Genomic DNA, 23,532 nt, shown 5'->3' on the forward strand with positions numbered 1-23,532 from the left:
AAAAATCCCTACCACTTGGCCCAGGTCAGGCCAATTAAAAAAAAACAAAAAAGCTAATCTAGCATCTTCAAACCTCTCTAATTATCATCCAATCTCATTGCTTCCTTTACTGGGTAAGCTCTTGGAAGGACTAATTAACAAACAACTTTCAGAGTTCCTTGAGGCCAGCAACATCTTAGACCCATCACAGTCGGGTTTCAGCCCGTCCCACAGCACTGAGACTCCCTTGGTAGCAGTGACCGACCATATTAAAGGTTCTCTAGATGCCAATATACTAGCTATGCTAACATTGCTTGACCTGACAGCTGTATTTGATACAGTGTCCCATTCCAAACTATTATTTAGGCTGCAAGAGATTGGCATTCATTCGATTTTCTGTCCAACAGAACACAAACCATCTTTCTTGGCTCTTTTAAATCTTGTACCATTTTACCCCAGGGCTCTAGTCTTAGCCCTCTGCTCTTCAACATATATGTGGCACCGCTTACCAAGATTGTAAGAGCCTTCGGTTTCGAGATATTACATATGCAGATGATACACCGCTAGTAATCTCCTTTGAGAAAGACCTAGACAAAAGAAAACAATGTGTTCTAGGCATAGATCACCATCTGGTGTTGGGCTCGGATGTTTGCACTTTGTTTTTGTCAAAGAAGTCTTTGTAGTCACGAGATAGGTGACTCCTCCCTATGGTGACAGTGCGCATGGGCATCGATCCCCAGATAGTTTTTTTCCCACCATTGGGTTCGTATGTAAACGGCTGCGCTCCGGGTCGGTATCGTATTCGATTCCCCTTAGACGCACAATCATTCACCGCTCTACGGTATTGTTTTCGATTGCGCTCCTCGACGCGGATCCAACACAAATCTCAATACCTTCGATTCCGGTCGTCGATGCGGGCCGTTGGGCCTATCCGCACCATCAGGCCCTACTGCTAATGGATAGAACTCGATTCAAAATATGCCCCCTGTGTGGTGCCAAATTTCCCCACACTGATCTCCACGAGGTCTGTAACCTTTGCCTCTCTCCAGAACACGAGGACAAAGATTGCCTGCCTGCGCTTCATTCCGATCGAAGAAAACCATACGTGATCGCCGGGCTCGACGTCACGTAATGTCTCGATCTACTACCTCGGCGCTGGACAACATATTTGATGCAGGCCTGATGCTCCCGAGGAACAAGAACTGGAGAATGAGGACATCAGCGTCTTCGAGGCTGACAAATCAGAGGCCGAAGATCAGACGCTTACTTCAGGGCAACGAACCGTGAGTTCCGACATAGACACCCCTACCTCTTCTCAAAAACATAAGGCTCCGGTAACACCTTTGCCTTCCGGCTCAGGTCGACACCGTGACAGAACGTCTGATGCCCCGCCTTCGGACTCGGCTCCGAAGTCCAAAGACAAGCCTTTAGGCGACTCGGGACCGAGCCAGCTACGCATCGGTACCGAACTACCATCCTCTGTACCGAAACCCAAACATTCGGCACCGAAACACCATCAGGATAAACCCTCGGAGCCGAAATCAGACCACAAATCTTTGGAGCTGAAAAAGAGCAAATCTTTGGAGCCGAAAAAAGACCACAAATCCTCGGAGCCCAAAAAGTACTCGGACTCCAAAGCTCCTCCAAGGCAAAAGGATACTAAGATCCCTCCTAAAGATTCGGAATCCAGGCCAAAACAACCAAAATCATCGGTGCCGAACAAGGATACTGGATTAGAAGACCTATTTCAACCAGATCCAGTGGACCCTAAACAAAAAACACTTCAATATTGACCCTAAAACTGGTAAAATCAAAACAATTCTATCAAAAAAGAGACCTTTGGACTCCCCAGAAGAACCAAAAGTACCCTTAAAGAAGAGAGACATGGGAACTTCTCCAGCCAGGCCTTTCATCCTCCAAATATCCCCACTAAACCACTTTCTCCAGCACACTCTCCAGTTCTTCGATATTCACCTACACCACAAGATGATGATAATTATCACCTTGGGGTGGGGATGAAAACCCACAAGAGGATAATGATGATACTACTCTCCCACGCCCTGATCCTCAGGAGGATGATAATCCACCGGATGTCCCAGATCTCCCCGATCCAGACTCCTACCCATCTAGGCCATCCCCCACCCCCAGACGACAACATAGGTTTTGCACAGCTCATAAACAGAGCTGCACAATATCATGGGGTAAAATTAAGTTCAGACCCACAGTAAGATTTTTTGTTAGAGACTTTCACACAGTCACAAAAATCAACAAGCATTCTACCTATGTTAAAGGGTATCATCAAACATGCATCTGACATTTTTAAAGAGCCCATCAGGGCTAGAGTTCTCAACCCCAGGATCGAGAAAAAATATAAGCCAGCTCCCAACGATCCAGCTTATATTAAAGCACAGCTCCCTCTAGATTCATTGGTGGTGTCAAATGCACGTAAACGTGCAAATTCCCAAACATCTGGGGATGCCCCACCTCCAGATAAGGAGTCTAAATTATTAGACACATCTGGCAAATGCATTGCCTCACAAGCAGCAAATCACTGGTGTATTGCCAACATCCAAGCTTTACTGGCCAGGTATGATAGGGCTCATTACGATGAGCTTGAAAAGCTCATACAACATTTTCCCGATCAGTATAAGGCTAAGGCTAATGACCTCATACAAGAGGGAAAATTAATCACAAACACTTCTATAAAGAGAGCTCTTGATGCAGCCAACACAGCGTCGCGTGCAGTTAACACAAGCTTTCTACTACGCAGACACGCATGGATATGCATATCTGGGTTTAAACAAGATGTGCAGTCCACAATTCTTAATCAACCCTTTGATCAAGAACACTTATTTGGACCCACTGTAGACACATCTTTGGAAAAAATGAAGAAGGACTCAAACTGCTAAGTCTATGGGAGCCCTACAGGCAACAATCAGTAGAGGTTCCTTTTGTCGCTCCTTTTATAGGGGCGCCTCTAAATCTATTGGAACGGACAACACCTCATCCACCTACAAAAACACTACTCAAACCTCTCCTAGCAGAGGCTATTTAAGAGGAGGTTATAAAGGGAACAACAACAAGGGTAGAGGCCGCAATAATAACACCCGCACCTCTCCTACTACAAAACAGTGACTTCCCTCCACATTCCCCTGACTCCAGTCGGGGCAAGACTATTACAGTTCCTACCTGTCTGGAATTCCATCACCACAGACAAGTAGGTAAGACAAATTATCCGGGTTGGTTACTGCCTGGAACTCACTTCTACTCCCCCATTCATACCTCCCAAACAACGTCCGATATCCACAGAACATCTGACACTGTTAAAACAAGAGGTTCTCTCCTTATTAAAAAAAAGACGCAATAGAACCAGTTCCCTTACCTCATCAAGGAACAGGGGTTTACTCCCTTTGCTTTCTAATCCCAAAGAAAGACGGTACTCTCCGACCAATACTAGACCTCAGACCGTTAAATCTCTACATACAGTCGGACCACTTCCACATGATCACTCTCCAACAGGTGCTCCCACTGCTCCAACAGGGCAATTTCCTTGCCACTCTAGACCTCAAGGACGCCTACTTTCATATTCCCATTCACCCGCTCCAGAAAATATCTACGGTTTGTAGTGGGCGGACAGCACTACCTATTCAAAGTCCTCCCATTCGGAGTGACTACAGCACCCCGAGTCTTCACAAAATGTCTCGCAGTAGTCGCTGCTCATTTGCGCAGACAACACAGTCACATGTTTCCTTCTCTCGATGACTAGCTCATAAAAGCCAAGTCACACACACTGTGTACACAATACACACAGAACAATCCAGCTGATCCACGACTTGGGATTCACAATAAACCTACACAAGTCACACCTTCAACAGTCTCACATCATTCAGTATCTAGATGCCACAATAGATACCTCAAAAGCCCTTGCATATCCCAATCCAGTCAGGATAGCCAGCATGCAAGCTCTCATATCAAAATTCCAATCTCAACACTCCCTTCCAGCTCGAGTGTTCATGCAGCTAATAGGGATGATGGCCTCTTGCATCCTCATCGTTCCTTATGCAAGACTTCTAATGTGTCCCCTACAAGAATGTTTAGCACATCCTTGGAACCAAGCTCAAGGTCAGTTAACAGATCTGGTGTTGGTGGACAGCCGCACACATCGCTCTATGCAGTGGTGGAACACACAAAACCTATCCAAAGGGCGGCCGTTCCTCAACCCGGTTCCACAAATAATGCTCACCACAGACGCATCGCTCACCGGCAGGGGAGCTCATCTCCAAAACCAAACCGTTCAGAGTTTATGGACCCATCAACAAAAACAACTCCACATAAATCAGCTTGAGTTACCGACAATCTTTCTAGCACTAAAGTCTTCTCAACTTTTGCTACTAGGCAAAGCTGGCTTGATCCGTACAGACATGACAGCAATGTATTAGATACAAAAGCAGGGGGACACACAATCTCTTCAGCTTTCACATCTAGCGTAAAGCATATGGAGATGGGCCATTCCTCACAACATTTACCTCCTCGCAGAACATCTACCAGGAGTACACAATCAGATCGCGGATCTACTCAGTCGTCAAACACAGCAGATCCACGAATGGGAACTTCATCCTCAAGTTCTTCTTCCATTCTTTCACATGTGGGGTCATCCTGACATAGATCTGTTCGCTACACACCAAAACGCAAAATGCGCAAGCTTCACCTCCAGATATCCACACCCATTGTCCAAAGGCAATGCACTATGGATGAACTGGTCAGGCAGATTTGCATACACTTTTCTGCCTCTCCCGCTCATTCCGTTACTGGTTCCCGAAGCTCAAACATTCCCTCACAATGATCCTAGTTGCTCCAACATGGACACACCAACCATGGTTCACAACCCTGTTGGAACTTTCAGTAGTGCCTCATCAAAAGCTCCACCTCTCCCCCAAATTCCTCACTCAGAACCATGGAGAGATAAGGCACCCAGATCCCAATCAACTCAATCTTGCGATCTGGCTCCTGAAGTCCTAGAGTTTGGCTACCTTAATCTCCCACCAGACGGCATGAACATCATTAAAAAGGCTAGACGTCCTACTACTAGAGCATGATATGTAGCAAAGTGGAAGCGATTTATCATTTATTGTACAAATAACAAAATCGATCCGCTAGATGCTACTTCCAAAAAATTATCGGTTATCTTTTACATCTACAACAATGTAACCTAGCATATACATCTATACGGTTCCATCTTGCTGCAATTGCTGCTTACCTCCAAAACAGACAACATTTGTCGTTGTTTTGTGTACCTGCTATCACAGCGTTTATGGAAGGACTTAAAAGAATAATTCCACCTAGAGTTCCACCTTCTCCGATATGGAATCTCAACATAGTCCTCACCAGACTCATGGGTCCCCCATTTGAACCTCTGCACAAATGCGAGTTACAGTTCCTTACTTGCAAAGTAGCTTTCCTCATAGCTATCACATCACTTAGAAGAGTTAGTGAACTACAGGCATTAACCATACAAGAACCATTTCTACAAATACACCATAGTAAAGTGGTTCTTAGGCCTAATGCAAAATTTCTACCTAAAGTGGTATCTGCCTTTCACCTTATTCAGTTCGTTGAACTTCCAATGTTTTTCCCTCAACCAGACTTAGTAGCAGAACGCGCTTACCACACGTTAGACGTTAAAAGAGCCATACTCTACTACATCGAAAGAACTAAAAGTTTTAGGAGAAAAATAACTTTTTGTCGCTTTCTCCTCACCTCACATATGCAATCCCATTTCAAAAACAGTAATTGCAAGGTGGATTGTTAAATGCATCCAAATATGCTATCTCAAAGCTAAACGCACATTAACTATTCCCCCTAGAGCTCTTTCCACATGCAAACTAGGGGCTTCTATGGCATTCTTAGGGAACATTCCCCTAGATGACATCTGCAAATCAGCAACTTGGTCTACACCGCATACTTTCACTAAACACTATTGTGTAGCTGTGCAAGCAAAGCAACAAGCTACTGTGGGCCAGGCTGTATTAAGAACACTTTTTAAACTACTGCAACGGATACAGGTTGCCATCGCTAGGTAGAAAACTGCTTTATAGTCTATGCTAAAGTATACAATCTACAGCTCATATGCCTCGAACGCAAAATGCTACTTATCAGTATGCATCTGTTCTTGGCACGTAGAGCTGTAGAGTTGTATACACCCACCCACCTCCCCGGGTACCTTTATCTGTTGCAGTATTATCTTACTTAGATACATCACATGGACATCCCTTTCTATTCTCTTCCTAACTCCATCATCACCCTTTATGGCGAAAAACAGTCTGGGGATGGAGTCAATGCCCATGCGCACTGTCACCATAGGGAGGAGTCACCTATCTCAAGACTACAAAGACTTCTTCGACAAAAACAAAAATGCAAAAATCCGAGCCCAACCCCAGATGACGATCTATGCTAAAGTATACAACTCTATTGCTCTACATGCCAAGAACAGATGCATACTGGTAAGTAGCATTTTGCTTTTTAGATGGGCTGACAGCAATTGCCACATGGATGACAGAAAACTGTCTCCAGCTGAATGCGGGAAAAACAGAGATTATGCTGTTTGGCAAGGCGCAACAAATATGGACTGCTGACTGGTGGCCAGCTGAACGTGGAATTGCTCTTCACCCAAGTGGGTGGTTAAAAACGTGGGAGTTCTCCTGGACCAACCTCTTACCATGAAAGAGCAGGTGATGTCTACTTCAGGTTCCTGTTTCCCTATCGTGCTCTTGTTGAGAAGAGCCTTCCCTTTCCTTCCACTTTCTGCAAGGAAAACGGTGCTACACACCCTTGGGATTAGTTGCTTGTATTACTGCAACGTGTTGCTGGATTCGGCAAACAAGACGTTGCTATCAAAATTACAGGTGGTGCAGAACACCGCAGCTCGCCTCATTTGCAATTTGCCTACTGGGACCGCGACCTCCCCCCTCCTTCTTCAGACCTTGCATGGGCTTCCAGTTCAGAAGAGAATCAGTTTTAAATTATGTTGTCATGCACATAAAGCCTTACCTGGTACCAGCCCTGCTTACTTAGGTACTAAACTTATACACTATTGCCTGCCAAGACGTTTGAGATCAAGTGCTAAAGCACTGTTAATCATTCCTTGTATTAAGAGGGCCCGTTTGGGCGGCAAGTCCTTTTCTTATTTGGCTCCTTTATAATGGAACAAGCTGCCACACTTTATCAGGATCTGTGCGGATCATATCTGAAAGAAACACGTTAGTTAGATTCCTCACCTTAGAATATCCCCAGGCGTCAGACTGGATCCGGAAGATTTTTCGTCAGCAATACCCCTTGCGCGTCGCTAGGCGTCGTCTGCGGCTCCGCGTCCGTCGTCGGCGTCGTGCGCCGGGATGACGTCGTCGGAGTACTTAGACGCCGCCCTCGCGCGCTGACGTCAGTTCTTCTTTTTTCCGCGCCAGTAAGCGCAGATCCGGGAGAGCTACCCCTTTAGTCAATTTTTGACTAACTTTTTCGATCCTTTTTGATCGTGTCTCGACACCGGTGCCGGTAGGATGCCTGGGTTTAAAGCCTGTACGGACTGTAACCGATTGATGTCGGTTACGGACCATCACCGCCGGTGCCTTTACTGCTTGGGCCTCGATCACGACGCGAAGTCGTGTTCGGACTGCAAGGCCCTGACCTCGAAGGCTAGACGGGAGCGGTCCCGTAAGCTTCTCGAGATTCGCCACTCTGCTCCGCGCGCCTCTCGATCCCGGTCCAGGAGGAGGTCCAAGGATCGGTCGCGGAGCCGCAGCCGACGTCACCGTCGGTCGTCGGGATCCAAGTCTTCGGGTAAGTCGAAGCATTCCAAGAAGTCCAAGAGGCGACACCACTCTTCGGACTCCCCTCGCCGGTCGCGCGACTCGGCCGAGGGTCAGGGTGGTTCCACCCCCGCGGCTCCGGCGGAGCCGCAGGCGCCGCGCACGTCCCCATACCCTCCGGTCCCTGGGACTAACGCGACGCCGGCAGAAGTCAGTGCCTTCCTCTCGGCCATAAGGAACCTGGCTCCGCCGTCGGCGCCCGCTGGTGCGCCTTCGGGCCCCGCGGACCCGACTGGGCTGCCTTGCCTGCCGGTGGCTCCGGCCCCGGCGCCGTTGACGGCTCCGGCCTCGACGCCGCAAGCGCCCGAGGGACCCGTTCTCGAGTCCCCGTCGGCGCCGGTCGACCTCGTCACGCCTCCTCCGCCGGCGTCGACACCGGTACCCCCCCCGACGCCGACGTCGACTCCGCTCGACGTCGGGCCCCAGTTTAGTCCCACTCCGGGCCCGGCGCCGGTCCGGCGTCGATGGACGCCGAGATCGGCGCCGCTAGAGACACATTATGTCTACCGCCCGGCTCCGTTACTTTCTCCTCTATACCAGGAGTCGGATGATGGGGACAACTGGGAGGGATCCGAGGCTCCTATGGCCGCTCAGGTTCAACTGTCCCAGGACTGGGCAGATGAACTGGGGGAGGCCAGTGGCCTGGATACCTCTTCAGACACTGGATTTGTCTCTCCTCCGACTGTGGCTTCGGAGGAGGGCGCTGCTTTCTCTGTGGTGCTGCGCAAGGTGGCCGCAGCCCTTGGGCTCGAGCTGCCTGCCGTGGCTGTGAGGACTAACGTCCTTACTGAGGTGCTTCAGTCTGCAGCAAGCTCCACTGAGCCTCTGCTGCAATTCAATGAGGCCCTCATTGACGTTCTGCAGGGCACCTGGTCCAAGCCCTCCACAGTTCCTCCTGTGGACAGGAACGTCGCCAGGCGCCACCGCCCTGCTCCGGGCGACCCCAGTTTTCTGTCCCAACACCCTACCCCTGAGAGCCTGGTTATCCAGGCCTCCACCTCCCAATCCTCTTTCCCGACCGCCCCGCCGGACCGGGATTCCAAGAGACTAGAACAGTTTGGCAAGAAGCTGTTCTCTTCCCTTAGTTTGGGCCTGCGGTCTTTGAACACCGCTTGTCTCTTGGACCGTTATTCCCACTCTCTGTGGGATGCGGTGGAGGACGCGCTGCCCCTGTGTCCGGAGGAGGTCCGGACACGACTTACCCAGGCTCTGGCCGATGGGAGGGATGCCGCGCGACATGCTATACGTTGTGGGCTTGACACCACGGACTCGCTGGGTAGGGCCATTTCTACCACAGTGGCGCTTAGACGTCACGCCTGGCTGCGGTCCACGTCATTTTCGGGCGATGTCCAGAGCACTCTCATGGACATGCCGTTTGATGGCACTCGCCTGTTTGGCGAGAAGGCGGACAGTGCGCTGAACCGCTTTAAGGACTCCCGGGCTACGGCCAAGTCCTTGGGCCTCTCGGCCCCGCGGTCGCAATCTTCCGTCTTTCGCCCCTTTCGTGGCCAAGGAAGGGGTGCCTCCTCACGTGCGCCTAGCCACCAGCCGCAGAACCAACCTGCGCGCGGACGTGGTTTCCGCCGAGGCGGTTCTGGAGGACGACGAGGTCAGCCCACATCCACCCCGGCAGCATCCGCCTCAAAGCCTTCCTAGTCCGAGCTTTCAGGCCCATTCCACGCCAGTGGGCGGCAGAGTTCGCCATCACCTGCTCCACTGGCGGTCCATCACATCGGACAGGTGGGTGCTGCAAATCGTCCGAAGGGGCTACTCCCTCCCCTTCGAGACAACCCCTCCAGCCATGCCACCGCAGCACCACCGTATCTCGGGGGATCATTTGAATCTTCTCCACGAGGAAGTTTCGGCCCTCTTGGCCAAGGGGGCCGTCGAGCGCGTTCCGAGCCCAGAAGTAGGTCGTGGTTGTTATTCCCACTACTTTCTGGTTCCCAAGAAGGGCAAAGGGGGCCTACGCCCTATCTTGGACCTCCGGAACGTCAATGCCATCCTCCGGAAGGAAAGGTTCAAGATGTTGACTTTGGCTCAGGTTCTAGCTGCCCTAGACCCCGGAGACTGGATGGTAGCGTTGGACTTGCAGGACACATATTTCCACATCCCCGTCCTGCCGGCCCACCGGCGTTACCTGCGGTTCACGGTGGGCCAAGAGCACTTTCAGTTTACCGTGCTCCCCTTCGGCCTCACCAGTGCCCCTCGGGTGTTCACGAAAGTGATGGCGGTGGTCGCAGCTCATCTGCGCAGATCAGGGGTTCCAGTCTTCCCCTATCTCGACGACTGGTTGTTGAAGGCGGGCTCGCCCCAGGCAGTCGTCTCCCACCTCCAGACTACGGCGGATCTCCTGCATTTGCTGGGGTTTTCCATCAACGTGCCGAAGTCACACCTGAGTCCCTCTCAGAAGCTCCTTTTCATCGGAGCGGTTCTCGATTCGGCGCAGTTCCGGGTCTATCCACCGGAACAGCGGGTCCAGGATATACAGGCCCTGATTCCCATCTTTCGGCCTCTATCCTGGGTTTCGGTCAGGCTAGTGTTGCGGCTTCTGGGGCTGATGGCCTCCTGCATCCTACTAGTGCATCACGCCAGGCGGCGCATGCGGGCTCTGCAGTGGGACCTGAAGTTTCAGTGGGCCCAGCATCACGGCAACCTGTCGGACCATGTCTTGATCTCGGAGGGCACTGCACAGCAGTTGCAGTGGTGGCTTACGGACCGCGATTGGGTCATGGGCAGAAGCCTCTCCCTTCCCCAACCGGAGCATGTCGTAGTGACGGATGCGTCCCTCCTGGGATGGGGTGGCCATATGGGAGAGGCGGAGATCAGAGGCCTCTGGTCTCCGGCGGAGTCTCGTCTCCACATCAACCTGTTGGAGTTGAGAGCGATCCGACTTGCACTGAAAGCCTTCCTTCCCTCTGTCCGGGGAAGTGTCGTGCAGGTGTTCACGGACAACACCACCGCCATGTGGTATTGCAACAAACAGGGCGGGGTGGGGTCGTGGACCCTTTGTCAGGAGGCCCTGCGCCTCTGGACGTGGCTGGAACACTAGGGCGTCACCCTAGTGGTTCAACATCTGGCGGGCTCTCTGAACGCCAGAGCGGACAAACTCAGCCGCCGGTGCATGATGGATCACGAATGGCGTCTGAACTCCGAAGTGGCGCAAGGTCTCTTTCAGCAGTGGGGAGAGCCTTGGTTAGATCTATTCGCCACCGAAGAGAACGCGCAATATCAGCAGTTCTGCGCGTTGGAATTTCCAAGGCGGCACTCGCTCGGCGACGCTTTTCGTCACGAGTGGAGTTGCGGTCTGTTGTACGCCTTTCCGCCTATACCACTTCTGCCCAGAGTGCTGAAGAAGATCAGGCACGACCGGGCCCAAGTCATCTTGGTGGCTCCGGATTGGGCACGACGGTACTGGTATCCCGAGCTACTCAGTATGTTGACCGATCCTCCGATGCGTCTGCCCCTTCGGGAGGATCTTCTGTCGCAGCAGCAGGGGACGGTCCTCCACCCGAACCTGTCCAGCCTCCACCTCCATGCGTGGAGATTGAGCGGCGACAGTTGATGCCATTTGACTTGCCTCCTGAAGTCTGTGATATCATTCTGGCAGCCAGGCGTCCCTCCACAAAGTCGGTATACGCCTGCCGGTGGAACAAATTTGTGGCATGGTGCACAGCAAAGGCTGTGGATCCCCTTTCCGCCCCTCTTTCTGAGGTTCTCCTCTTTCTTCTTTCTTTGGCCCGGCAGGGCTCTGCTCTGGGCACCCTGAAAGGTTATCTTGCTGCCATCTCTGCCTTCTTGCGGCTTCCTGATCAGCCTTCTCTTTTCAAGTCCCCTGTGGTTACACGCTTTCTAAAAGGCATTACTCACACGTTCCCTCCTGTCCCTTTTGTAATACCTCAGTGGGACTTGAATCTTGTTCTCACTTTCCTAATGTGTGCTCCCTTTGAGCCTCTTCATAATTGTCCTCTTCGTCTGCTGACGCTTAAGACTGCTTTTCTGGTAGCCATCACCTCGGCTAGACGGGTGAGTGAGCTCCAGGCTTTATCTTCAAAGCCTCCTTTTCTGTCTGTTCATCCGGACAAGGTTGTCCTTCGGCCTCGTCCCTCCTTTCTTCCGAAAGTGGTGACTCCATTTCATCTTGAGCAGTCTGTCACCTTGCCCACCTTCTTTCCGCCTCCGCATCCTTCCAAAGAGGAAGAGAGGCTCCACCGTCTGGACACAAAACGTGCGCTCTCCTTTTATTTGGACCGCACAAAGCAGTTCCGGGTGGACGACCAACTTTTCGTTGGATACGTGGGTGCTAAGAAGGGGAAAGCTGTGCACAAACGGACCATCTCTCGGTGGGTCGTTTTGTGCATCAAAATTTGTTACTCCTTGGCAAAAAAGGACCCTCCTGTTGGGCTGCGCGCCCATTCTACTCGGGCCACAGCGGCTACTACTGCTTTGGGACGGGGTGTCCCTTTGCAGGACATCTGTCAGGCGGCGACGTGGGCTTCGCTACACACGTTTGCCAGACATTATTGCCTTGACAGCCAAGTCCGGAGGGATGGCTTCTTTGGCCGTTCTGTCCTCCAGGACTTTCTGGTGTGATCTTGGTTCGCAGACCCACCACCGGGGATGGTATTGCTTGGGTATCTATTCTAAGGTGAGGAATCTAACTAACGTGTTTCTTTCAGATGAACAAGTTACTTACCTTCGGTAACGATGTATCTGTAAGAAACATTAGTTAGTTAGATTCCTCACCGACCCACCCATCCTCCCCGTTCTGCGAACTGACATCTAGGGATAAGGTTATCCTTTTCAGGCCCCTAGATTTTATTTTTGGCACCAGTGTCGGTCTTTGCATGGCTCTGCGTTCCTGGCGCGGAAGGCTATGTACAAGAACTGACGTCAGCGCGCGAGGGCGGCGTGTAAGTACTCCGACGACGTCATTCCGGCGCACGACGCCGACGACGTACGCGGAGCCGCAGACGACGCCTAGCGACGCGCAAGGGGTATTGCTGACGAAAAATCTTCCGGATCCAGTCTGACGCCTGGGGATATTCTAAGGTGAGGAATCTAACTAACTAATGTTTCTTACAGATACATCGTTACCAAAGGTAAGTAACTTGTTCTTTAGTTTTAGGAAATTACTTTTGTTCTGAGCTAGCTGCACCAGCTGCCTTGTTGCCTGGTTGCGCCGAGATACCCTTCGGGGTGATTTGAGCAAGTTACAAATGGCATTAACATAACCCCATGATAATATTGAGTCTGCCAGCTCCATCTTCTAACATTACTTTTATCAAAAAGCTATCTGCCTGGCTTAACCTGGGTTGCAACCAATTGGCCGCACCTTTTTGAATACCGGTGCATCATTTGTATTTTCAAGTTGATTCTTACTGTGAAGCACCTTCTTAAATATATCCTCATGGAGCATGAACCGGGTGTTTTATTATCGCTTCCCTTAATTTGCACTTGGTGATGGACTCTCTTGATCCCAGTTGCACTTTTCTCTTACTGTATCTCATCGTATCTCTTACATTTCTTCTGGGGATGGCTGCTATTAAGCAAACTAGAAACCAATGCGTTTGTGCGAATCAATGAAGTGAAAATCTGTGCTACAAATGCATTTCCCATTCGTTTCAGTTGGTTCGAACAGCTCTGGGGGATCTCTGTGTTCGACCAGTGGGCGGGTACACATTGGCTCCCCCCCAGCCGCATACCTGGGCTCCTCCCCACCAGCGGCAGATGCAGCGCCATGTGCACGGTATATGTCCTATGGAACGTCGCCGCCTAGCCTGGAAGACTTCATCACGTTCGAAGCCCCTGAACTACCAGAGGAGACCTTGATGGAGGTAAGATTAAAAAAAGTTGTCAGACCGTGTTCTGTATCTGGACGGAAGGTTCTAATGTATAGGTTCTAATGTATTGTAGTCCGGCCTCCTAAAAAAATTTAGAGTGTGACCAACCCATTGTACATAACATGATGGTTTTATGTAGAGTAGGTGGGAGCAGTTACTTGAATGCTGGCTGTGGAAACAAGAATTATTTCACTACCGCATTACACTAACACTGTATCAAAATTACCGTTGGTCCTCTTGTTGCAGTTGAATTGTGAAGAGATTGCTTAGCAATGGTAAAGATCCACATTTCATTTCATATAGGAGTTTTGTTAATGTGTTTTAATAAGAAATTAACTGTACTGATCAATAGTCTTAGTTTTGCAGCGTTAATCTGCTGTGCATTATTCTGCGGTCTAGTGGTTGGGTCCGGAATCATAGTATTTTTTTCTCTTTTTTTTTTTGTGGCCCAAGTGGGCGTCGACGTCCCACCATTTGGTGTCCTCCCGTGACGTCAGCGCGCTCACCTTTCGGCACCATCTTCAGATTCTTTTTTCTGCCTTTGGGTCTGGATTGTCACCAAGGAGTTTCAGAGTTTTTAGGAAAAGACAATAGAAAAATCAAGAAAACGCCAAAAGTTGAAGTTTTTCAACACACGACCATGAGCACAGAGCCGGGACGACGAAGAGGGCGAGAAAGATCAAGAACTTTGACGTCCAACGGAGAATGCGCACCCAGGGGGCCCCCTGAGCGCATGAATGGACAAAACCCCATTCAAATTTTGCTGTAATTGCCACCACAAGTACGCGCAGAAGGACCAGCACCCAGTCTGCAACCTCTGCCTGCCAATCGACCATGAAAGAAGGATTGCAACGCCTGCTCGGCATTCACCCCCAAGACCCTCAGAGTGACGGAGAGACAGAGGATAACGAACTACACCATGCAAGGACAAGGACAACCCCCGTCGCTCCGGGACTTGGGCCTCTCCAGTGGAGAAGAGGACAATATCGCCGAGGGACCAGAAGACTACACAGTCGCAGAGACCGATAAGAAGTCGACAAAGGAGGTAAGAGAGACGTCGACCCTTAAAACCCGACAGACTCTCCAAAAACTGAGCCAAAGTCCTCGAAAGGAGCACTGGCGTCGAAGCACTCGACCGCCACAACTGCGTCCACGGACAAACAGCCCAGCGGCTCCTTCGAAAAGGACTCCCAGCCGGCGAAAGCTCTAGAAAAGCCTAGGTCATCGAAGCACGGTCCCGAAAAGCTGAAGGAAAAAGAGCTGAAGGCGACTTAGACGTCAACATAGACGACCTCGAAGAGAAGCGCCGAAACTCTAGACGCCGAACAAGCGGCCGAAATGGAGAGAAGTGGACAGTATCCTCCAGAGGAAAAAGGACTTCGACGAACAGATGAGCAGATACACCATCCTTACGAAGCCCTCGACGGTAGTCGAAACAGAAGTCAAAGAGGAGTTCGACGCCGCCGACCACCGAAAACTCCTGAACGAGCAGAGCAACAGGACGAAGAGGGCCTGTATTATTACAAAGGAGAAGGCGGGGACGATCAGCGAACATACTTGGGCTCAACATCCTCAGAGGCGCAGGACCTGGAAAAGCAGGACCTAGACGCCGAAAGCCCGGAGGAGGGAGTAGAGTCATATCTGTCGAGGCCTTCACCGCCAGACGACATTGGCATCTACAACAAGGTCATCCAGAACGCTGCCGTAACATATGGGGTTAAATTAGAGGAAGAGAAACCAAAAGCTTGTTTCCTCTTGGAAACTCTGCTCCCCACTCAAACTAGGAGCCAATTCCTACCCAAGTGTGCTGGACCAGGGCAGGGAAGCTTTCAAGGAGCCAGCAGCCTGCTGATCGGTCACCCCTAGAACAGAGAAAAAATACAAGCATTCCTCGAAGGACCCAGCATATATCCAGGGATCCGTACCAGCTGACTCCATTATAATGTCAACAGCCAGGAAGAGGGCCAACATTCCCATGAACTCAGGGCCACCTCCAGACAAAGAGAGTAAGAGAATAGACCTCATGGGGAGGAAAGTAGAGAGGAATGCGGTGATTCACTGGTGCATTGCGAACTCCAATGCCCTAATAAACAGGCACGCGTACCAACATTGGGAGGAGGTCGGGCAGCTGCTCAAACATCTCCCAGAACAATACCAGCAGAGGGCAACACACCTGGTGGAGGAAGGCAAAAACATGGCCAACACCTGCCTAAAGTCGGCCCTGGATGCGGCAGACACATCCAGCAAGCTTATGATTATTGGAGTAACGGAGAGGAGGCATGCCTTGCTGAGGATCTCAGGTTTCAAACCGGAAGTCCAGAACAATATTCTCAACACACCCTTGTGAGAAAGTATCATATTTCTTGCATGGTATGCCCCCACTTTTTGCTGAATTGCTGAATGTACTTTGACTGAGTGTGCCCTGAGCTCCTGACAATGAGGTGCCAAGGGTCTATGTTCCTTCCCTAAAAACTGTGCTGAAGCCTAAACCCAAATGAACAAACCCTGGCCACACGTCAGCCCCTGGTAAATGGTACACTAGGTACCCAGGGCCTTGTGACCAGGGAAGGCCCATAAGGGCTGCAGCACTTATTGTGCCACACTTAGAGGCCCTGTACCCTGACACAAACACACTGCCCTTGCAGGCTGAGTGTCTGGGTATAGAACAAAACAGAGAGTCGACATGGCACACATCCATGTGTGTCATGCCCACAACACACACTGCTCTGGCATACATCAGCCACCCCTCTAGCTGGGTGCCCTATGCCAGTGGTGTGGGTACAGGAGCATGAGCCCTGTGCCCCTATAGTACCCAGGTCCATTCCTAGGCACTTTAAGTGCAGTACTGCCATTTAAGAGTATATGGTGCTGGGAGATCGTCAACACAAACTCCACAGCACCATGATGGCTCCACTGAAGACTGAGAAGTTTGGTATCGAACTTCTCAGCACATTAAACCCGCACTGATGCCAGTGCAGGATTTAATGTACAATGCACGACAGAGGGCATCTTAGAGATGCCCCCTGAACCTAACCTACAAACCCAGTCTTGTCTGAGGGGCTGCCTAGGCTGCCACACAGCAGACATGTGGCTGGGCCCCTGGGTAAAAAGCCATCCGCTCTCCTGGGCCTGCAACAATGCACATCCTGGGCGAAGTGCTAGGTCTCCTCCCCCAGGATGGGCAGCAGAAGCTTCAAAGTCATGCCGCCTTTGTGAGCTTCTCCAGGCCACTTGCTGTACTCAGCAACTGACCCCTACCGGTTCTAAACCCCTACTCTGGTGGGAAGACTGGCTGGAAACCCCAAGGAAGGACAGGGGGTGTACCAGCCTCTGCCAACCCCACAACCTCAGGTGGGGGAGGCGAGGTGAAGCACATCTCCGGGCTCTCGCCATCTTGAAGATGGGGAGCCCTGCCCATTCAGGGCTAGGCCACTGCCCCCCCCCCCACAGGAGAGTGTCAGGATAGGGGGTGTACCCACCCCAGGGCAGGGACCCAGTGGTCCCTGCCCTTTACCTACCTGTAATGCCCCTAAATTTAGTATTTAGGGGCACCCTGAACCTTCCTTCCTTAGATCCAGATTCCGAAACAGCAAAGAAGATCAAGAGACGAGAAGACCTGCCGTGCAGCTGCTCACAAGAGGAAGACACCAACTGCTTTGGCCCCAGCTCTAGCGGCCTTTCAACCCTCGAACCTGCCCCTGCTAAACTCCGGCATCTCCAGTGGCCAGCAAACTCACAAACCCCGGAGGACCTGAATACCTTGTGACTCTAAGCAACTGGGACTCCCACGAGCAGTGGTACGGCTCAAATCAAGTAACTGACCCCTGGCATCTGCCAGGAACCGCGAACCCTGCACACTCTGCACCCGCCAAGCCTGGCCTGTGTTGAAGTGAAAAAAGACCCTGAGGACGTCCCCCCGGCGACTGTGACCCCGAATCCAGCACCCAGGACCCACCTTGACGCTCCTGACGACGCCTGCAGCCTCCGAACCAGGGACCCCTCCAACTGCGACCAGCCGAGGGTAAGATTTCCCGACACCAAAAGGCACCCCTGCACTCGGCACCCTGCGGCCCCCTGTGCCCAACTCCTGGGTGCCTACCTATCCTGCAACTACCCAACTTACCTCTCGAAGTGGTGGTCAGACCTGAAGCATCTTCGTCCCCGAGCTTGCAGCCTTTGTTCGTTTTTGAGCTTCTCCATTGCAATCCATTGAGCGCATAACGGCTCAAAAGCACCCTGCACCCAGCCGCCCGAGTGCCCCTGGCAGTGCAATCTCTACTCTACTTCCCCATTTGCCCTGAGCAAGTGACCAGGAGCCCAACTCCCACAGCCGCATGACCTGCTAGCCAGCAGGCACCAACCAAGGGCCCCCTGCCTCCCGTAGGATAACATTGGGCCTAACTCACTCTGCACCCGGCTGCCACTGTGCCATGAGGGTGTAACAACTGTACTGACCTGACCCTGGGAGACCCCTGAGTCTATGCCCAGAACCTTAACTCTGCCAGTCGAGTACTTACCCAAAAGCCGATAACACTCTTTTCTTCCATAGGGTAACATTGATTGGTTTCACTTGGAAAATTGTGGAGTTTCTAAACTTTAAAATATTCACCAAAAATCAACCGAGTATCGAAAATGAAAATACTCACCTGCAATCAGGAGAGATCCCAGTGCTGGAACTTGGTGCGTAGCACTGACCTTGAAAAGTAATTACAACCATACTTACTCGCTAACCCAATTTTCTTCCATATGAAACCATTGACTGTTTTTCTGTGAAATTTCTTCTGTCGATTTTTGAAAACTACAAATATTCTTTCAAAATCGCACCAACTGTGAAAACGTAATTACTTACCTGTTTTAGATAGATGTCCCAGTGCTGAACCTAGGAGCCCAGCACTGGATTACAAAAGTAACGAGAACCTACTTTACTGGTAGCTTGAATTTCCTTTGATAGGATAACCTTGCCTGACTTTTGCTGAAAAAGTTTCGAAGTGTCGATTTTGCAAACTTACAGATATTCGTTAAAAATCACATGTATAACAAAAACACATTTTTTCAACTGTTTACAGGAGGTGTCCTTGTGCTGGATCCAGGATCCAACACAGAGTTAGAAAAAGTAGCTATAACCCCACTTACCTGCTTTGTGAATTTCCCCCCATAGGATAACATTGCTGATTTTTGCTGAAAAAATTTCTGTCAACTTTTAAAATACAATAATATTCCTTAAAAATCACTACTGTACCCAAAACGCTTTTACTCAACTGTTTATAGGAACTGTCCCAGGACTGAATCTAGGATCCAGTCTTGTGGTAAGAAAAGTAATCCAAAAAGTAATCTATTGCATTTTACTAGAAATTCCCATTGAGCTCAATGTATAATTGTGTTTGAAATTGTGTTGCCTATTGCAACAACTGTATCTATTGCATCCAAAGTCTATTGCCTATTTAAAAGTATTCATCTAAAGCCTCTCAATCTGAGAAAGTATATTTTGATACCTATTATTGGTTCTAAAATAAAACAACTACATATTTTTATACAAAAATCATTGGCCTAGAGTTTAGTTCTTGTGTGTGAGACCATTTGCTGACTGAGTGTGTACAACACATGCTTTACACTGTCCTCTGATACTGCCTTACTGCTCGACCAAGCTACCACTTTAGAGAGTAAGGTTATATCTAACTTTAGCCTCTGCCAAACCTCTGGGGACTGTGGACTCTGTGCACACTGTACTTATTTGGAAACAGTATATAGAGAGCCACTTTCCTACAACCCTTCAATGGGGAACAACTGTTTGGGACACCAGTTGACGAGAAGCTGACACAGCTCAAAAAGGATAATGAAACTGCAAGGTCCATGGGAGCACTGCAGATCAGAGGGATGAGAAGGGGCACGCCCTCAAGGAGACCGGGCGGCAGAGGAGGAAGCCAACCGGGAGCATCGCACCAGGCCTTCCATAAAACTCATCTAGGAAACAACCAGGCGCAGAAGCAAGGTCAGCAACAGCAAAGCTGGCAGTACCAACCGAGGGAACATTCCTTTCGGGGGCGATCGAACGGACGGGGACAAACGAGAAGAGGGGGACAGCAACCCGCCTCCAAGTGACTCTGCTGTACCAAACGTGCCCACCCAGACAACATCTCTAGAGGGGCAGCACAACAAAAGACTCAAAAAGCAATTAGACACACACAAAAGAGAAATCATCGAACATGTAACACCGGTAGGAGGCAGACTAAAACACTTCTTCCAGGAGTGGAAGGAGATAACAACAGTCAAAAGAATACTCAACATCATACAGTTCGGCTACTGTATAGAACTAGAAAAAACACCACCAAACAGGAGGCCAGCCAACAAAACACACTCAACAAGAGAGCTCTCGCTCCTCCTGCAGGAGGCACAAGAACTCCTCCACAAGGAGGCAATAGAAACAGTGCCGTACAAGGAAAGAAACAAGGGAGTGTACTCCAACTACTTCCTCGTACTAAAAGTGGACGAAACATTAAGACCCATCCTAAACCTACGGTTCCTAAACAAATACATAAAAATGCAAAAATTCAAAATGACGCCCCTACAGGACGTTATACCACAAATAAGGGACGGGGATTTTATGGCCACTATAGACCTCAAGGATGCCTACCTACACATTCCAATGAACCAAAAACACAAACATCTACTGAGATTTGCCATCAACAAAGCGCACTACCAGTTCACAGCCCTTGCCTTTGGACTGAAATCCGCACCAAGGGTCTTCACAAAATGAAAAGCAGCGCTAGCGGCACACCTACGGAGGAAGGAAATAGATGTATATCCCTACCTCGACGACTGGCTGGTAAAAGCGAACTCCTACAACCAATGCAAACTACATGCTCAGCGGGTCACGCACACGCTGACAGAACTAGGGTTTTCGATACATTGGGGAAAGTCCTCGATAGAACCAGAACAGGTGAAGATCTTTCTGGGCGCACAGATCAACACCATTCAGGGAAGGGTGTTCCCCAGCGAGAAGACAACCTTCGCACTGCTAAAGGAGACACGTCAATACCGGAAGGGGCAAGCTCTGACAGTGAGGACAGTGAGCAAGCTCATGGGGATGATGGCGCCCTGCATACACCTAGTCCCCAATATTCGACTCCACATGAGACCATTCCAGGAATGGCTCCAACAACAATGGGCACAGGCAAAAGGGAGTTGGGAAGATCTAGTGGTTGTAATGCATGCAGTGCAAGAGGAGATAGCGTGGTGGAACAAAATGAACATAATAAGGGAGAAGCCATTTACACCACCAACTCCAACAGTGACCATCACAACAGACGCATCCCAAATGGGGTGGGGAGCGCACATGAACCTGCTCAAAGTGAGGGGTTTGTGGACACAAACAGATGCGATCAAACACATCAACTACCTAGAACTAAAGACCGTGTTCCTTGCCCTAAAAGCCTTCCAGAAACAGCTGTACGGGCAAAGGGTGTTAATACAAACAGACAACACCACAACAATGTTCTCCATCAACAAGCAGGGAGGAACACAATCAGTGGCGCTATCAAGGCTAGTGCAGGAGATATGGAGATGGACCATCCCACTACAAATAGACCTCCTAGCGATACATCTACCAGGGTAGGACAATGTGGAAGCAGACAGACTCAGCAGACAGACATCAGCATCCCACGAGTGAGAGCTCAATCCACAGGAAACGCAAAAGCTATTCAAGAAGTGGGGGACCCCACAAATAGACCTGTTTGCAACACACCAGAATGCAAAATGCCAATACTTCGCATCCAGACAGCCAGGTCAGCAATCCCAAGGAAATGCCCTATGGATAAGCTGGTCGAAGACATTTGCCTATGCTTTTCCCCCGATACCGCTGATGCACAGGGTGCTCAGCAAGTGCAGAACCAGCAACATGACGCTGATTCTGGTAGCACCACAGTGGGCCAGGCAGTCCTGGTTCTCACAAATAGTGGAAATGGCACAGGGGCCTCCACACAAGTAGCCAAAAAGAAGAGACCTGCTCTCGATGCAAAATGGAAGGGTGCTCCACCCAGAACCAGAGAGCCTCAGCCTAACAGCTTGGCTCCTGAAGACTTAGAGTTTGCGCACCTAAAGCTCCCAGAGAGCACGCTGGCGGTGCTGCTGGAGGCAAGGAGACCCACCACACGGAAGTGTTATGTAGCAAAATGGAAAAGGTTCACCCAATGGTGCATCAGGGAAAAGCTCCAGAGGAGAATCACCAGGGAATCAACAGTGCTAAGATACTTAACACACTTGCTAAAGAGTAACATTAGCTACACCTCGCTAAGAGTACACCTAGCAGCAATAGTAGCCTATACAAGAGGAGAAACAGGGAAAAGTTTCTCTACATCCCAGGTGGTAGAAAGATTCCTGGAGGGGGCCAAACTAATGCCCTTCTCCCCTCCCCGCCCCCCAAAAAAAGGATGCCACCGCCGGCATGGAACCTCAATGTAGTTCTAACGCAACTTATGAAGTCACCTTTCGAACCCATTCACAAGGCCTCTCTACATATGGTCACCATAAAGACAGCCTTTCTGGTGGCAATCACCTCGCTACGCAGGGTGAGCGAATTGCAAGCACTAACACTACAAGAACCCTACATTCAAATTCACAATGACAGGGTGGTAATGAGAATAGACCTACATTTCATGCCAAAGGTGGTGTCAAACATCCACATAAGCCAGACAATACAGATACCAAGTTTCTTCCAAAAACCATCCACAAGCGCAGAGAGGGCACTGCACACTCTGGATGCTAGAAGAGCAGTGATGCATTACATTGAAAGGACTAAAGATTGTAGGAAAACAAAGCAATTCTTTGTGTCTTTCGCAAGCAGTTTCTTGGGAAGACCGGTAACTAAAAACACCATCGCACGATGGATCGCACAGACAATCCAATTCTGCCACAAGCAGGCAGGCCAAGAACTACAAGGAGCAGCACAAGCGCACTCTACCAGAAAAAAGGGAGCAACAATAGCTTTCCTGGCAAACACACCCATTCAAGACATTTGCCTGGCTGCAACATGGGCTTCAGTGCACACGTTCACTAAGCACTACTGCGTGGATATACAGATGAACAAGGAAGCACAAGTAGGACAAACAGTGCTTTAACATATATTCAACAACCAATGCTCATCTTCAACCCAACCGCCACAAACATAGCAAACCGCTACAAAGTCTATGCACAGTATAGTGAATCCAGAAAGATTCACGCTGCAAAACAACGAATAGTTTCTTACCTGTCGGTGTAGTTTTGCAGCTTGAAGATTTTCTGGATTCATTAGCGAACCCACTCACCTCCGCCAGAAAGATGAGACCGGAGGAAAGGGATTAAAAATGGGAAAAGACTTTGAAAAAACAAGAGGAAAAACAAGAATAGCACAAGACAAGAAAAAAGAATTTGAAGATGGCGCCCAAAGGTGGGAGCTTCCAGAGGAAGTGCGCTGACGTCACAGGAGGACACCAAATGGTGGGACGTCGACGCCCACCTGGGCCACGAAAAAAAAAAAAGGAGAAAAAAATACTATGATTCCGGACCCAACCACTAGACTGCGGAATAATGCACAGCATAGTGAATCCAGAAAGTCTTCAAGCTGCAAAACTACACCGACAGGAAAGAAACTATTCTTTCCTTTTTATGGTACACAAGCCACCCTCCGCAGTAACTGTAGGCTATTTCTGATCCCCTGGTTCCTAGAGTTCTTTTGGTTTATTTCCAATACCTTGTGACATGAGCAACTATACAGAAATGGTAAAATCTGAAAGTAAATGTTATTGCACTATAGATGCATTAGCCACTTTTATTGATGATAAAAAAATGTTTGTCCAACTTTCAGAAATGTGTAC

General features: G+C 49.9%; 1 protein-coding gene across 1 annotated transcript in view; it reads left to right on the top strand.

The window, feature by feature from the left end:
* The window catches only part of ULK2 (unc-51 like autophagy activating kinase 2), a 604,281-nt gene that overhangs the window by 458,328 nt on the left and 122,421 nt on the right, over positions 1-23,532 (top strand). Inside the window, exon 22 of the mRNA XM_085649334.1 lies at positions 13,470-13,678. Coding sequence (XP_085505460.1) covers positions 13,470-13,678 — 209 coding nt within the window. The remainder of the gene's footprint in view (positions 1-13,469; positions 13,679-23,532) is intronic.

Source organism: Triturus cristatus, chromosome 3_2, assembly GCF_964204655.1.
Source record: "Triturus cristatus chromosome 3_2, aTriCri1.1, whole genome shotgun sequence".
Classification (NCBI taxonomy): domain Eukaryota; kingdom Metazoa; phylum Chordata; class Amphibia; order Caudata; family Salamandridae; genus Triturus; species Triturus cristatus.